Raw genomic sequence first — 16,143 nt, forward strand, 5'->3', positions numbered from 1 at the left:
ATAACAATAATAAAATTTTAATTTGATTTTTATCTGAGTAAATTAGTAGTTTTCTTAAGAGTAATATATTTTGACCTCTTATTTTCATTTGGATTCTGAGACTTTTATTAGATTTTCTTGATTTCCATGTGTATACAAATAAATGTTGGAAACTGGCATGATTAGAAATTTGTTTGGTCTTTGCGTATTTGTTCTGTTGTGTTTTACAGTCTGGATGAAGACTGCTACTCATCAACTCCTGGACACACCATTTTCCAATTTGATGTACTGTCCCTATGGGTCCATGTGTCCATGTTTAATAACTAAAGCATGCATGTGGGCGGAAGAGCTATGTTACCATAAATCTGACATTAAGTTTTTCTTTGACCCTCTAGCTCTTCTCTGACTTGGCAAGACTATAATAAATAGCCCAAAGGTTACTTAAGCCAACATTTTTTCCCTTTCTAGAATTTCAGTCTATGAAGCCTGAGTAAATACTTAAAATAAATGAGACATACTGAATATGATTCATTTGAAATTGCAAAATAAATAGGAAATCTCAATGACTACAAAATACTCTTTCCAGTTATACTTTAGACACTTTAATTTTATTTGCTCTTAGTTAATGTTTATTTTGTGTCATCAAATAGCACAGTTAGAAAACCTTAACACAGTGGCTAATATATAATATAGAATCAATATGGATTTTGTGAAATAAATGTAAAGATGATATTTATCCTAGTTTTCATTTCATGATTGCAGAGCAGGATTACTGTAACCAATTTTTGGTCTAGCGTTTGTTCTGCATGTTGGACGTATAGTTAGCAAACATTGTGTCATTTGTTTATTTGTTCATTCACTGGTTTCAGTTATGCTCTGATCACCAATATACTGAAAATACTAATGTTTAAACCTTGCCATAAAATACCTTGCAATCTAGCTTGGGATATAGTCAGACATGTAAGAATTAACTATAATTATGATTATAATTAACTATAATTATAATCATAATTAGTGAAATGGAGCACGAGTGTGGGGTACTGGAGTGGGTTAGTTTTATGCAGAAGAATTTAGGAAAGAAGAGATGAACTTTAGCCCAAATTCTGAAGAACTAGTAAAAAATGGAGGTGAATACACTGAGAAATGAGAGTTATTAAAAAATTTCTAGGCACACCAACTATTAAGAAATCATTGTGTATTCCAAAACACCAAATAGACTGGTGTAGCTAGAATAGAGTGAAAAGGTGAATTGGGAAAGTAGCTAGGAGACAGGGATCTAGTAAGGGATGTGACGGGAAGTATTTTTGTAGAACTAGATAGTACAAGGACATAGAAGTTTAGATTTTATCATGTAGACAGAGGGAAATATTAGAAGTTTAAAACTATGATCATCTTGGTGTTTCAGAAAAATAACTTTGATAGCAGGTCAGAAAATGAATTTGAAAGAAGAGCACCTTCCTCTAGAGATTATTAAAACAACTTTTATTTTTTCACATATTCAGTCTGAGGTACCTGAAGCAGGACTGGGGCAGTAAGATTGTGAGGTAGGTAGGTCACTCAGAGGTGAAATGTTAAGTCTGGATGGTGGTTAAATATGATAGATTCTTTCCAGATCTTATGGTTGGAAGGTAGGTAGATGATGGTGCCATATGTCATGTATCTTGAAAACAGGTAGAGGAAACTTATTTGTGTACAAATGGGATGTATTGAGTTGGAGAGGCTTTACCATGCATTCAGGGAGAGATGTCTGCTGGGCCACTGGAACTTCACCTGTTAAGAGTTTGAGTTTAATTTGACAAAGATTTAGTAGCCATTGATTGGGAGATTATACTCAAAGTTTTGAGTTCACGTGTCATTCTGTAGGGAAAGCAGAGAAGAGAAAGAGAAAATTTTTAATTGATAAATTTACAAAGTAAGTAGAATGATGAGTATACTGCTAGCCGTGCTCATACATACATGTACACACGTGTAATCCAATGACATGTATGTACACACTGATGTACATGCATGCAATGAAGTCACTGCACTTGGTTACCCACTTCTTAATGTTAATATTATTCCCCAGTGTCATTTGTAGTGATGTTATATGATTGCCCTGTAATTTCTTTAGCTAGTTGTCTTGTTTCTGGGATTTTATATTGTTGCTAATTTTTTATTACTGCAAATTATTCTGGTAGACGTATCCTTTTGATCATCTTTATATATGCATCCATTACTATTTCTTTATGATATTCTCACCAGTCGAGTTTAAGTTCAAATTATGTGAAATTTTTTATGACTTTGATCACTTTGTCAAACCAAATGTTACCCAATCCAGGTGGTATTCCCAAAAAAGTCTCTGCCTCTCCAGATAGTTTATAATTTTGAAATTTTAAAGTAACTATAAATATTTGAGAAGTCAAAAATGCTATCACTTTTACTTAATTTCCATTATTTATATTAATGAGGTTAAGCATTTTTGTACTTTCTACAAATAGAATTTCTTTCTTTCTTCCTCTCTCCCTCTCTTCTTTCCTCTCTCACTCCTTCTACTCTCTTTTCTTTCTTTGTCTTTGTTTTGTTTGGACAGAACACTAACATGTTATTTTTCTTTCTTTTTATTTTGAGACCTATAAAAGTGCTTTATATTTTAATGACATTGATACTGTATTTGATAAGCATGATGTACATATTTTCCTGGCTTTCTAATTTTGATTTTTTTGTGAAGGAGTAGAAGCCCTTAGAAAAGCAATGCTATCTATGATTTTGGATCTTATATCTTGGCTAAAATTTTCAAAGGGCTCTTCATAGTGAACTTTATTCCTTATCTACTGGAAATTTGCTGGGTTGAGCATTGTTTCCATTATTGTTTTAAGATAGATAATCTATCCTATGAATTATATATTTTTATTCATAAAAAAGCAGAAATTAATTTTGTTAAATGGTTTCTTAGCATCTAGTTTCATCTATCTCAGCATTAAATGATGTCCTCTTCTAGATCCTTACATTGATACTGCAGTTTTTAAATTTACAGAACATTTTTCATAGACCCGCTCTAGACTTTTTGTGGGGTTTTTGTAATCCTAGAATGAGGATATAGTGATCTTGACCTGCACTGTCCAGTACTGTAGCCAGTAGCTACAACTGTATCCTTAAACTTAAACTAATTAAGATTAAATAAAATTATTAACTTAGTCCCTCAGCTGCAATAAACTCATGTCAAGTGCTCACTAACCACATATGGCAGATGGCTGGTGTAGTAGACAGAACAGATAGCCTGCCAATCATCACAGAAAGTTCTGTGCACAGTGCTGAGCTAGGCTCTCTGTTTTCTAACAAAAAGCATGTGGCTTATTTGTAACCCACTTCACTGATCACTTGGGTAGGTTATCAGCTTGTTTTCACAATAATAACAAATTATATGGCCATAGTTTCCAAAACTTACTTCACCCATTTGTTTATTGTTTGCTGCAAACACTCTTGATATATCTCTTTGGTCATGGATGAGGAAAAAACCCTCAACTCTGTCTGGCTTCTTTGGACCTCTTCTGCTAGATAAAACATACACAGTGTAAGATATAAATAAAGTGTAAGCACTCACTATGAAAAACAGAATCCTAGAAAGCATTTGTTACATGCACTTAAATAAGAGACTGAAATAAGAGGATAAACAGCAAAGTGAAATGAAAACAAAACTGACTGAAAAACTGAAAGAAATAGAAAACTAAATAAGATAAAAATGCATTGTAACAGGGAAAATAAAATGTAATGCCAGCAGTAATTAGAAGTAAAAGGGAGGAAAATAACACTGTAAAAAAAAAAAAAACCACAGCGATATGGAAGAAAAGCTGGAGATACTTCCCCTACATTCAGAAGGAACTAAGCTGAGGTAAAAATGAATGTATGAAATCCAGAAAATAATGAAGCAACAGAGTAACTTAACTTTTCCTGTAAATAATATTCAAAACTATAAAACAATAGACATTTCTTGATCTAAATAATGTCAGAGTATTTGGATTAAAAATATTAACTAAATACAGATAAATGTTGGTGAAATTTTAAAAGCTGAATGGTGAGGAAAGTATTTAAGTAACTTTTGGTGCCTTGTTTATAGTTACTGTTTCCTGGCAAGGAAAAAAATGTGGAAAATAATCTGAAATACTGACTTAATTTACTAATTTTCTGCTCCTTGGCAAGGGAGTAGCTGTGACACAGACATGGTGGGTTTTAGTCCACCATATCAAATTTTGTAAAGGATAACTAATTACCTTCTCTTGCTAGTGTCCTTACTTGAGGCTGCTCTCAAGAGGTAGTTGTAGCTTTGGCCATGTGAGATCAATATTATACCTGCATGTAGTTTAATTAATGGATCTCAAGTGCAAATATTGTTCCCATTCCAGAGTTGTCATGACCTCTCTTTTTCTTTCAAGACCATTTTTCAGAACAGCTCTTTTGTGGCCTGTGGGGTGGGGGTGGGGATATGCAGTCTTGTGTAATGGTGATGGATTTGGGTTGTTACAAGGATGTTACACAACCCTGCATTTTTATCATTCTAATGACTATTGCTGGACCCGGGAAGCTTACTTCCCTGCCAGATATTTATACAAGCTAATCAGAGGCTTGATACAATACAGATGGTGATAACCTTTTGCTTTACAAAGTCCATGTTGAGTTTTTCTTTGGCAGCAAACGGTTTGCTTCATTCAATATTCTGGACCAAAAAAATCTGTTTCTAAAATGCCTCACCAAGGGTAACAGATGATGTAGACTATTTCAAGAACACTGGTGCCAAGCTTCTACCACATTCCACAGGTATTAGTACAGATGTATTTACTTTAAAATATTAGTATGAAGAATGTTTTTATTGAATTATGTTTCTATTCAAACATGATGAAACACAAAGAAGGGGGGGGACTGTAAATTATTTTCAGTAAATCGTCCACCCCTCCTCTCTCTTTAAATTGCATTCCAGGCCCAGATCTTGTGTAATTCTTTGCTTGGACTACTAGTCCTGCCATTATTCTTGCTATTTTAAGCTTAATAGATTGTCTTGCCAACAGATCTAATAGTTCCTGTAAATACTCAGCAGTTCTCTACTAGAAGGAAGGAAAATAGAATCACAGCTTAAAGTATGTCGTGTTATGATTAATAATATAGTGAGAAATCTGTGTTAATTCCCAACCTGGATTATAAAGAATGATATTGATGATATTGGTGTAAGCTAAGATTAATTTGCAAGAGAGCATTTGTTTGCATTAGGACAGTAAAGGCACACACACACACACACACACACACAAAATTGATCTGGTTTTTTTTTGTTGTTGTTTTTGGTAAAGAACTACATAAAATAGCACACATTTGCTGTGAGTTGCATACTTACTTCCCTACTACTCACCCAAGATCCATTCACTGAAGTAACTCTTTCCAGAATATCCTAGAGTTTATCCACTCTGTCCATTCACTAATTCCATTGTTGAATAAATATTTATGAGCACATACTCAATGCCAGATACTATCAAGAGTATCATTCTGAAAAAGAAAATTTTACTTCTTTTCTTCTCCTCCCCATCATTATTCTCACTTTTTAAGTGCTTTGCTTACAGTTTACGGTCATGACCTTGTAGAAGAGGAAAATTTCAAAATGAGACAAACAGTGAAGTGCCCATAAGGTTAGATTATGACTTCTTAGCAGAACAACTAGAAAAAAAGAGAGTTTATTATTGAGTCAAAAACAAGGGTGATATAAATACAACTTGGCTCATCTTGGACTACTAGAACTAGGACTTATTCTTTGAATATGGAAAAGTATAATTTTAAGGAAAAGTTAAATAATATCTTTCTTTATGTCATCCATAATAGATCATAGGACTTGTCCCAGAAATGGTACTAAGTAGAACATGTATGTGTGTGTGTGTGTTTATTTCAGTCCATTTGAATTATTGTTTATGTCAATAAGACTTTTCCCTTAGAATGTGTACTAGCTACAAACATTGATACCTTCATACGTATATGTGTACACACATACAACTACCTATATTTGTGTTGTACTTGACCCATTTGAATTACTATTTTTATTGACACTCAAATTGCCCTTTGTCTGGCCTTCAGAAGGAGTCTCCTCAGGCTAGTTCCCAGTCCTGTTGGCTTACCCTTGAGAGTCTATCACAGTTCTTTGCTTTCTGACATAAAAAGATGTCCCAGTTCGTGTTGTATGTTTCCTGATCTAGACTTGAAATCAACCATTTATTCATGAATTCCTGGCTCCTTCTGGGGGCAATGGTATTTGAAGGCTGCAGTCAGAGTTTTATAGATGCCCATTTGTACTGGGGCTGGCCCTCAATTCTGACTGTGTAGATGTCTGTGTGCCAAAATATTGTTCTAGAGTGGGATTATGGGGTCAAATGATTAGGCAGAGAAATTTTAATGAGAGTTCACGAGCTGATTCTGGGGCTCAATTGGAAAAGAAAAACTTTAAGGTTAACCACGAACATTTTAAAATAGAAAAACAAAAGATAGCAAATTTTCCTTACCAGCTATGAAAAAATACTTTTATAAAGCTATACTAGCCAAAACTGTGTGGAATTGGCTAAGAACAGACAAGTAGATCAACAAAATAGAACGGAGAGCTTATAATCAAGGAAAGAAGGGATAAATCAGTAAATGGGTTTGTGAAAATCTCTTATCCAGTTTAATAAAAATCAAGATAATCCTTACCTCACACCAAAGACCAAAAAAATCCGTTGTGGATTTACAGTCTTTCCCCCCAGTGATCCTAGGAGTTGAACTAAGGCACTGTGTTTGCTAGGCAGATGTTCTATCACTTGAGCTATACCCCTAGCCCTTTTGCTTAGCTGTTTTTGGGATAGGGCCTCATGTTGATGTCCAGGCCAGACTGGACCATGATTCTTCCTATTATGCTTCTTGCACAGCTGGTATCATAGGCACATGCCACCAGGCCCAGCTGTTGGTTGAGATGGGGTTTCTCAAACTTTTTGCCAGGACTGGCCTCTCAATCTCCATCTTCCAAGTAGATGGATTACTGATGTGAGCCACTGTGCCTGATAGGATTTAAGGACTTTTTTTAAAATAAAAATATTAGTGTAATATGAGAATATTTTAGCAAGGTTGGGGTGGGGAATTTTATTTATTTATTTGGTGGTTATGAGGCTTGCATTCAAGGCCTCACACTTGCCAAGCAAGTGCTCTATTACTTGAACCACACCCTCATTTCTTTTGCTTTTTCAGTTTGTTATTCAGATAGGGTCTTATGCTTTTGCCTGAGCCAACTTTGGGCCATGATCCTCCTATCTCCACCTCCAGAATAGCTGGGATTATAGGTGTGAACCACCATGTCCAGTCAGGAAATTTTCTAAAGCAAGTTAAAGGAAGAGACAGCAGATAAAGATGACTCTGGGGTTTTTGCCTGAGCAACTGGAAGAATTACTGCAGTGTGGCTGCTCTTTACTGGAAGATATTTATTGAGTGTGTTCTGTTTGCCAAGCATTGCTGGAGACTGGGGATATTGAGAATTTAAAAAGTAGCTAAAAATACCTGTCTTTGAGGAAGTCACGTTTGTAAAGAGGACCAGGCTTCTGTTTGAAGATGTCTGTAAATACTGAGCCTGTCACCTCTGAATATCTTTATGCTGTGCTGCAAAGGGGTTACTAAAATGACCTCATTCTCTCCCCTCCTGGTCTTCATCTCTAGCCCTTGCTTCTCCTTCTAAATATGTGGGGATGGCAGAATTCCAGAAATATTCTCCACTTTCCAAGATATCACAAGATTCCATTGGGAAGAGAAACTGTGTGCAAAAGACAAAGTATTTCACCAATCGCTGACTGAGATAATTTTAACCCTCTCTTTTCTTAATTCGAACTATAGCTTACATGTTGAGACCCCAATCTACCTGATGACCAAAATACCTCCCTCTAGATGCCTCCAAGAAAACTCAAAATCAAAAGCCTCTGAGCACTTCACTTTGGAAAACTTGAGTCACTGTCAAGAACTGTCAGGAACTCTTCTTCTCCCCCTTCTTCCCTGTAGCTCAGCTAACCCCTGGGACTTATGCAAAGCGGCCGGGAATGTTCGCCTCTCAGCTCTGTCCTGTCCTACACTTGCATCCTCTGAGATGTACAGTAGTCTCATCAATGGTTATGATGGTTATCATTGGTCCCTGGCATATCCCTTGCTATTGTCTTAATACTGAATTGACTTTCTCTCCTATGCTTCTCTAGGAATACAGACGATTCATGAGTTCCTCTGTCTTTTACCACTTCTATAATTACAGTCAATTCTTCCATGTATTTGTGATCAAGGGCACTTTGGTGAGACTGCCACCATCCTGAATATTAAAATGAACAGATGACCTATGAATCTCTGTACCTAAAGGGATGTCTATCAATCATCTCTTCCGTGACTGAGTTGGGAGTGTGGGGAGAGATTAGTGGAGGCTCCAGGGTCTCACAGCAACATTAACCTCTCTTTTTCTCTACCTCTTTCTGTTGTCCTCTCCTCAGAGGTTTTTGTCTTGTCTGGAGGATAAAAAAGTCTCATAGGAAGTCTTCATCCCAAATCTTCTTATCTTTCATCACGAGGGCAGCTTTTTAAACTTTGAGAATTTGGATCTTGGGACTGTTTATTGGGACCCTGTTGTGTGTATTTGAGGAATGTCTCCATTAACATCTTGCATGTTGTTCTGTCACTCAAACAACTCTCTGTGCCTTTCTTCAGTAAATTCCCATTTGCACAATTCTCCTTTATCTTACTTGGGTTTGGAGAAGGAGTGGGGTGAAGTGTTTGAATACTTCTCAAACTGCTGGCTTTCCAGATGTTTTCCAGAGTCATTTTTTAGCTTAATATTCTTTAAATTCAGGTGTAACATCTGTAGCTCACAAGCAATAATAACATTTAGGTTATAATTATCAAATTATAATCAATATCCATTGACTAATGGAGTTTGTTTTCTGTAGACGTAAATCTTAGAATCTGGACAAATCTGCATCTTACAGTGAATCTGTCCTCTAAAGTGAACAGAGTTGAACTTATTGTTTTAAATCATAAGGTCTTCTAATTTCAGTAAAATGTAAGGCACAATTATTACTACTATTGCTGACCTTAAAGAAAACATGTAGTGTTTCTTGAATAATTGCCTAATAATCATGAATTCTTTCTATGAACTTGCTGGAAAATATACCCTAGCATTTCTTTACCTTGCCTTCAGAATTCTAATGAAAAGCAACAATAGCAAATTGAATCCCAATTCTGGATTCACTGTGGGAGATTCTGTGCCTTCGTGGTTTGATGTTACAAAGCATCAATATGATAAGTAGGCTGTCTATTTAAAAGGTTTTATTTTTCCGTTGTATCTGTAGAGAAGGAATAGCACAAAGCTTTGTGAAACAGAATTCATTTGTCTTAAAATAATAATGCTCAAGTGTCAGATTTAGTGAATCAATGTTTTCCCAGGAAGACAGGGTACCGCCAAAACCAGCTGATTTTATACTAATCCTGGGTGGTCCAAAAAGATTAAGCATTGGATCAATTCTACATTTTTGAAAGAGCAGTGGAAAAACAAATATAGGAACCAGGTCAATCATTATTAACTTTGGAAAAGACACATTGTGTTAAATTTTCTTCCAATCAGTGTATGATCGTGTGGTCACGTAGATAGCTAGAGAGAGACACAGAGAAGTTGTGATAGAGACATATGTGTGGAAGAAGATGGATAGGACACAGATTTTGAGACCCTGGGAATCAATGATAGTTTAACAATAAGTGATATTAATTTAAAAATTTATTCCGTAAACATTTGTTCTTCATCAGTAAGCTCCATTGAGATGACGATTATGATGGTGATTACAATGACGATGGTGATGATACATTTTATATGCTTTTGAGGTTTATTGTGTTTCTATGAGAAGACCATTATAGGTTCTGGTCTGTGCCTGTTTCTGTTTTTTTTCTCCCTAATCAGTATTTCCATTTCTCGTTTCTGTACAGTACCACCTTGTTATAAGAAGGGAAGCAGAAAGTAGGCCAACACAACACAAACAGACTAACTTTCCCTGTCTTTACAGCAAATTCTTCATCATGCTAGAGAAAACTCAACAAAAGTTATATTTCTCGTTACCGATGGATATTCCAATGGTGGAGACCCCAGGCCAGTTGCGGCATCACTACGAGATTTGGGAGTGGAAATCTTCACTTTCGGCATATGGCAGGGAAACATTCGGGAACTGAATGACATGGCTTCTGCCCCAAAGGAGGAGCACTGCTACCTGTTGCGCAGTTTTGAAGAATTTGAGGCTTTAGCTCGCCGGGCATTGCACGAAGGTAATGGAACATGATGGCATAACAAAAGTATAGGGTTAGCGGGCGTTCCTTCTCTCTTACTGCCTGGGATTCACTGACAAGGTCTCTGTTGAGCATGACACCCTGTGTACTTTGAGTATCATGAGATATGCTGAACTCCCTAGAGGTGTCACCTAGAGGTGACATTCTGACCTTGCAGCAAGAGCATTTGTTTTGTTTTGTTTCTTAACAGCTGCAATGTATTTTCACTAGAATATCCATAAGCCCCATTTACAACCATTAGAATCAATGGAATGAATTGAGGTGTGTATGGAGGCCACACACAGACTGGGAAGCCTTAACTAACCATTAACAGTTGGTTATCTGGACAGAGGAAGTAAACGTTCAGAGACATGCTTAGTGGACCTCTCAGAATGTTTCCAGAAATACCATGAAGATATAGGGAAGATAAATATTTAACACTTCTTGCCTTGACAATTTGAAGATAAATGTGCTTTGTATAAGCTTAAGAGCATCCACCTTAAAAGAAGAGAGAATCAGCAAATGCATTCGTTAGAGTTCTTTGTACACCATTTACAAAGATGTTGAGTTGTATCATTTAAGTTAGATGAACTTGCCTGTTAGGGTATGGTTCCCTAACAGGGAGAGCCAGGAGAAAACAAGGCAGATTGCTACAAAATGGCAAGAGGTCTAGTGACATGTCTGCAGTATTAGGTTTGGTCCTCGCAAGTTTCCATATGAAAGGTTCAGTGTGAGGTGAAAATCACAATGCAGGACTCCAAACAATCAGTAATGTTTGTAAGTTTGTAATAAGCAGGTTAGCCCTACTGTAGTTCCAGGAGAAGAATTCAGAGTGGGATAGCAGGCAGTAGCTGCAGAGCTAGCAAAAAGAATTGAATTCTCTAAGGCAACACACTGTTGAAAGGTATTGGAGGTTGAAGTCTTACTAAAGTGGGAGGAATGTAAGGCAGGACTTAGAAGCAACAAGAAAATAGATTTGGAAAGGAAAATCAGATTTGGATTCAAGTTCTGGGCCTCCAACTTCATGAAGTATAATTTTTAAGAGCTAAGCCCTAAAAATCAAAACTTCCTGGTTTTGAATTCCAGATTTGTCACCTACTTGCTGCATGTTTTTTAACATTTTTAAAAAAATTTTTTCACTCCTTGGGTTTCTGATCAATAGGAAATGAGACTAGTACCTACTTCACAGGCTTTTTACAAAGATTAAGTAGGCTTCGACATCTATATTTTATGAAGGCTCAATAACAATTACTATTTATTAATTATTAATGGTTATTTCTGGTGAATGTTATTTATCATTAATCATGGTAGGCAATTTATTGGCAAGTAGGAGCTTCAGTTTCTACTCTTTTCAAAATGGAAAGTATTATAATATGTAACAGATAGCTTTTTTTTCAGGAGGATTGAATCAACTATTTAAACTCACCAAGTCTTCATACTGTCTATCCTGTGGTAGAAATTCAGTGACTAGGACTGTCTTTTCCTCCTTTTCTCCAGGGAAAGTGTGTTCACTTGGAAAACAGGGTGGTTCATGGATGGGGACAGTGAGTATTACTAGATGGGGATTATAAAGTTAAGGGTGCTGTTAGCCATAGGTGGTGTAGCAGATGGGTCTCCAGTCCTACTATTCTGTTTTATAGGCGTACTGTCCCTGAATTAAGTTAGCCCAGAAACTGGATGGGGGTGCTTCACAGAAGAGGATTAGGGCTATTAAGCAACAAAGTTTGGAAAGCACCACAGTTATTACAGTAAATAAATATAAAAACTGTGTGATACTTTGGTTGAATTTCTAGAGTTAGTAAGAGGAAATCCTGTTTTTCCCCGAAAGACACAATCAGATCAAAGGAACAAGCCTGATTCCCCTGGTTCTGTAGTCTCTGAGAATACTTTCAATTTGGATGGATCCACTTCTGGTCTCAAAACTGGTCCATGTTTCTGGCCATTCTCAATAGACATAGGTTATAGAATGACAGCTTTTCCCATACATAATTCCTCTACTCATCTCCCTCCCAGACCTGAATGCTAGTCCATTAGTCTAATATCTAGGTTTTTCATCCTAAGTTGCTCTACTACCAAATAAAACTGTGTCCCAATGTCTCAAGACTACGCGTCAAGGACCCCTGTTGCAGACCGTTCACCCACACCATAGTCTATTAGGTAGCACTTTAATAGGATGCCTGGTGGTGCTGGTCCCTTTCTTTTGGGGCTGAAGTCTTCCCGTTAGTTTGACCTTATCTGTTGCTCAGTCTTAATACATAGAGACAGCTATTGCCATCTCCCATCTCCTCCCCCAGTATTTAGTTGTAGCCCACGTGTCTTGCTGACACTTTTCCACTTGCATTCCTACCATAGACTGACCTCTATACCTGGACCTAGCACCATGGACCTAGCACTAGAATTCAAGCTAGGTTGATTTTTTTGTTTCTGTTTTTGTTGTTTTGTAACTTCACCAGGGGATTTACTGTTTGCCCCATTCCAGGCCATCCATCCTATGTCAGTCATATCCAACTTTACCCTGTCCTAACACACGATTTGAACAGCTCTACCCGAGTTGCCAAATTCCTAGCATATTTGACTTCAGAGCATGGCTCGAATAATGAGGATGCTTTCTCTACACAACAGGTATTGCTGTGCTTAAAATGAAGAAATAGACCCAATTCTGATTTAATTACTGAACTTAGGTGATTAAGTCTTTAATCATGTGACTACAGAAATAATGATGTTTATTCCAATCAATGACTCACAGTCAGCCCCCTTGTGCAGCGGTCAGGATTGTGGTTTTATTTCTAACTTAAACAAGGATTTTGGAAGTCCAGTTACTTCTGCTTGACCTCATACGGAGGCAGTGGGACGCTGCTGGTTTGGAAGCCAGGGGAATGACCTGAAGAACCGACTGTGTTACTTCCTGCCACATCTGGAGATTCCTCTCTAAAGTACTTAATTTCTGCCTGACCCTGTGTGGCCTTCAGAACTTATGATGAGGTCCCAGACTGGGACCAGATCATAATTAACACACATTCGTATTTGGGAGGGAGTAGGGATTGGCGGGAAATTAGATGGATGAGGAAAGATATTTTCTCCTGCTTGCAGTTGAATTGTAATGGCTGGAAAATGTAACATTCAACTGCTCATCGTTTTTCATTGTCCTCTGTCATATGTTATTGGTAGATCTACCTTCTGGGAGTTTTATTCAAGAGGACATGTCCCACTGTTCCTACCTTTGTGAAGCTGGCAAAGACTGCTGTGATCGAATGGCCAGCTGCAAATGTGGAACACACACAGGTCAATATGAATGCATCTGTGAAAAGGGCTATTACGGGAAAGGTCTACGACATGAATGCACAGGTGAGTCTCTGGCTTGTGTGTAACTGTATCAGTTATTTGTTGCTCTGTAACAAATGACCCTCTGAAACTCAGTGGTCTAAAAGAAAGAGTGTTTAATATTACTTATTAGTCTGGGGGTTAGTTGAGCAGCTCTTCTGGTCTCAACTGTCCTGAATTGTGCAGTTGTCATTATTGGGTGAGCCAACTGAAGAGTTGGGTAGGCTGCTTTACTGATTTCTGCTGGGTTCTCTTGTGTGTTCTGCAGTCAGGTGATCTAGAATGACTTTGAGACATGGAGGCTCTCCTTTCTGTGGTCCTTCATCTTCTATCAGCTAGCCCAGGGGATGGTGACAGGCTCCCAGGAGAAAGAATGAAAGCTTCCAAGGCCTCCAGAAGGCTAGGTTCAGAACTGGGAGGGGAAGGTTTGGGGCCTTTTAGGTATAATTAGTGTAATTAGTCACATCTGTCATCTAGGTACCTAAGCTAAAATATGCCTCAGTCCCTATGATATTAAAGCCACTGGGATTCTGGTCCCTGGCCCATATATATCTTATTGGATTGTCACCAAAAAATGCAGCATTCACTTAATCTTTTAGCTCTTATAAGGCTCTGTAAAAGGGCATCAAAAGTTTCTAAAAGTGCCATTTCGAAATAGAATTTAATTCAACATTTGTAACTCTTCCTTCTCTAAGTTTTTTTATATTTTGTTAGAGAGGTATTCTTAGGATACTCAGGTTCTACATTATATTTTAGGACATATCTAATATTTGGAAGTAGTATGTGGTTTTTCTGTGTTGAATAGCGTTTTGTTTATTTGTTTCTACCTAAAAAGTGACTTTAAACAAACAAACAAACAGAGACTTATAGCTTTTCCATGATTTGCTGCTTTGGGAAACTGTATTCCCAGGGAAATTAACACCCACCAAGAAAACTTAGGAGCAGAATGGTTTGCCTTCTCCTGCCCCACGTAGCTGCTTTTTTCTTTTTCAAGTGACTGCTGCTTGATCCTGGCATTTGGTAGGTAGTTCTGGTCTGTACCACAGAACCATGATTCTTCTCCGCCCCACATGTTTCCTTCCTTCTTTTCTCCATGTAGGGCATTTCTTCCCACATCATTTTTTCACTCTCATGCGTTCTTTCTTGTTTCCCTTCATTTCTCCTCTCTCCTCTGGCACTGATCCTAACTGGCAGACACACCCTTGCCAGGTCTGACCATCCTTGTTCCTTTAGCAGCACGTCTCCTTTCTTGGCCTGGCTCCCACCCCACCCAGCAGGATTTCTCACTTAAGTAGAAAAGGGAGAGGAATCAGCCCAACTGAGTTGGCACAGTGCCTCCTCTTGTCTTTCCCTCCCCTTGAATCTTCCCACACTCTCATCAACAACCCAGCTTGGCACTCTCCCCAACACCCCCTCCCTGATTCCTTTCATCCTAGCCCACCAAGCACAGGCAGAAAATCTCATTTTCTGTGCTCCATGCTGTAGTCAGCGTGTCTGCCTTCCGTGTGGTCCTAGACTGAACTATTTTTCCCTGCCAACAAGTTACTGTCATCACCGTGTGGCTGCCTAGAAGCTTTAGCCATTGTGGATCCCAGTCCTCATTGCTCCATGGCACTAGAATCATATATCCCAGGTGACAAACTGCAGGAAGAGTGAGGGGGAAGTTCACAAAGCCCCTTCTTCCAGTTACCAAGTGGTTTGGGCTGCCACCAGTAGCACATTCCAGGCTGAAAGGCACAGCACTCCTTAACGTGTAGGAGATTGGGTGGGCCTGTAATTAGAGCATCAGTTGAAGGGATTGGAGGCCTTCAGCAGATTGTAGCCAGGAACACCGTGGACAAAAGGGTTAGCTTCTCCATCCCTTCTCTCAAATTAGTCAGCCTCAGCTTGGTATTTCCTGACATACAAGATTTAAGTCAGATATGGTCACACTGATATAAATTAAATGTTCATATGTCATCTTTGGTATTTGTTAAATCATCTTCGTTATTTGTTCATAAGAGATTAGGAAAAGAGTTGTGAGAGCCCCAAGATGTCCATGGTGTCTGCAGACTTGCAGGGGTTGCATGCATTGCTAGCTTCTCTGGTGTACTAGGAGCTAAGAAAAAACAAATAAATTATGTCTTTCCTATAGCATGAAAGACTCATTATCAAATCTTTCTTTTTTATTATTGTTGTGCTGGGAGTACATTAGGACATTTGCAAAAGTTTTTACAATATATCATAGTTGAATTTATCCTCTCCATCATTCTCCTTTATGTCCCCTCCTCCATTCCTGGAGTAGTTTCAACAGGTCTCATTTTCCATTTTCATACATGTGTACATAAGATTTCCACCCTATTTACCCTCCTACCCCTTTTCTTATATCCTCCCCCCACTCTGGTACCAACCCCTCATCTCAGACAGGACCTGTCACATGGGGTTTCATTATGACATTTCCATGTATATACGTATTATAACCCAAATTAGTTCACCCCTCTATTTTTCTTCTTTCTACCTTAGTCCCCATCTTATGGTGATTTCAACACATTC

At 37.9% G+C, this 16,143-nt stretch overlaps 1 protein-coding gene across 2 annotated transcripts in view; it reads left to right on the forward strand.

The window, feature by feature from the left end:
- The window catches only part of Svep1 (sushi, von Willebrand factor type A, EGF and pentraxin domain containing 1), a 179,092-nt gene that overhangs the window by 18,253 nt on the left and 144,696 nt on the right, over positions 1 to 16,143 (forward strand). Inside the window, exons 1-3 of one of the 2 annotated variants that reach the window (XM_074051284.1) lie at positions 10,157 to 10,290; positions 11,788 to 11,834; positions 13,459 to 13,635. In XM_074051284.1, the coding sequence (XP_073907385.1) occupies positions 11,822 to 11,834; positions 13,459 to 13,635 (190 nt within the window). In that variant the 5' untranslated portion in view covers positions 10,157 to 10,290; positions 11,788 to 11,821. Of the gene's footprint in view, positions 1 to 10,034; positions 10,291 to 11,787; positions 11,835 to 13,458; positions 13,636 to 16,143 lie in introns of those variants that run through there. The other variant, XM_020173900.2, reaches the window with a different exon arrangement.

The sequence above is a fragment of the Castor canadensis genome, chromosome 13, assembly GCF_047511655.1.
Source record: "Castor canadensis chromosome 13, mCasCan1.hap1v2, whole genome shotgun sequence".
NCBI lineage: Eukaryota > Metazoa > Chordata > Mammalia > Rodentia > Castoridae > Castor > Castor canadensis.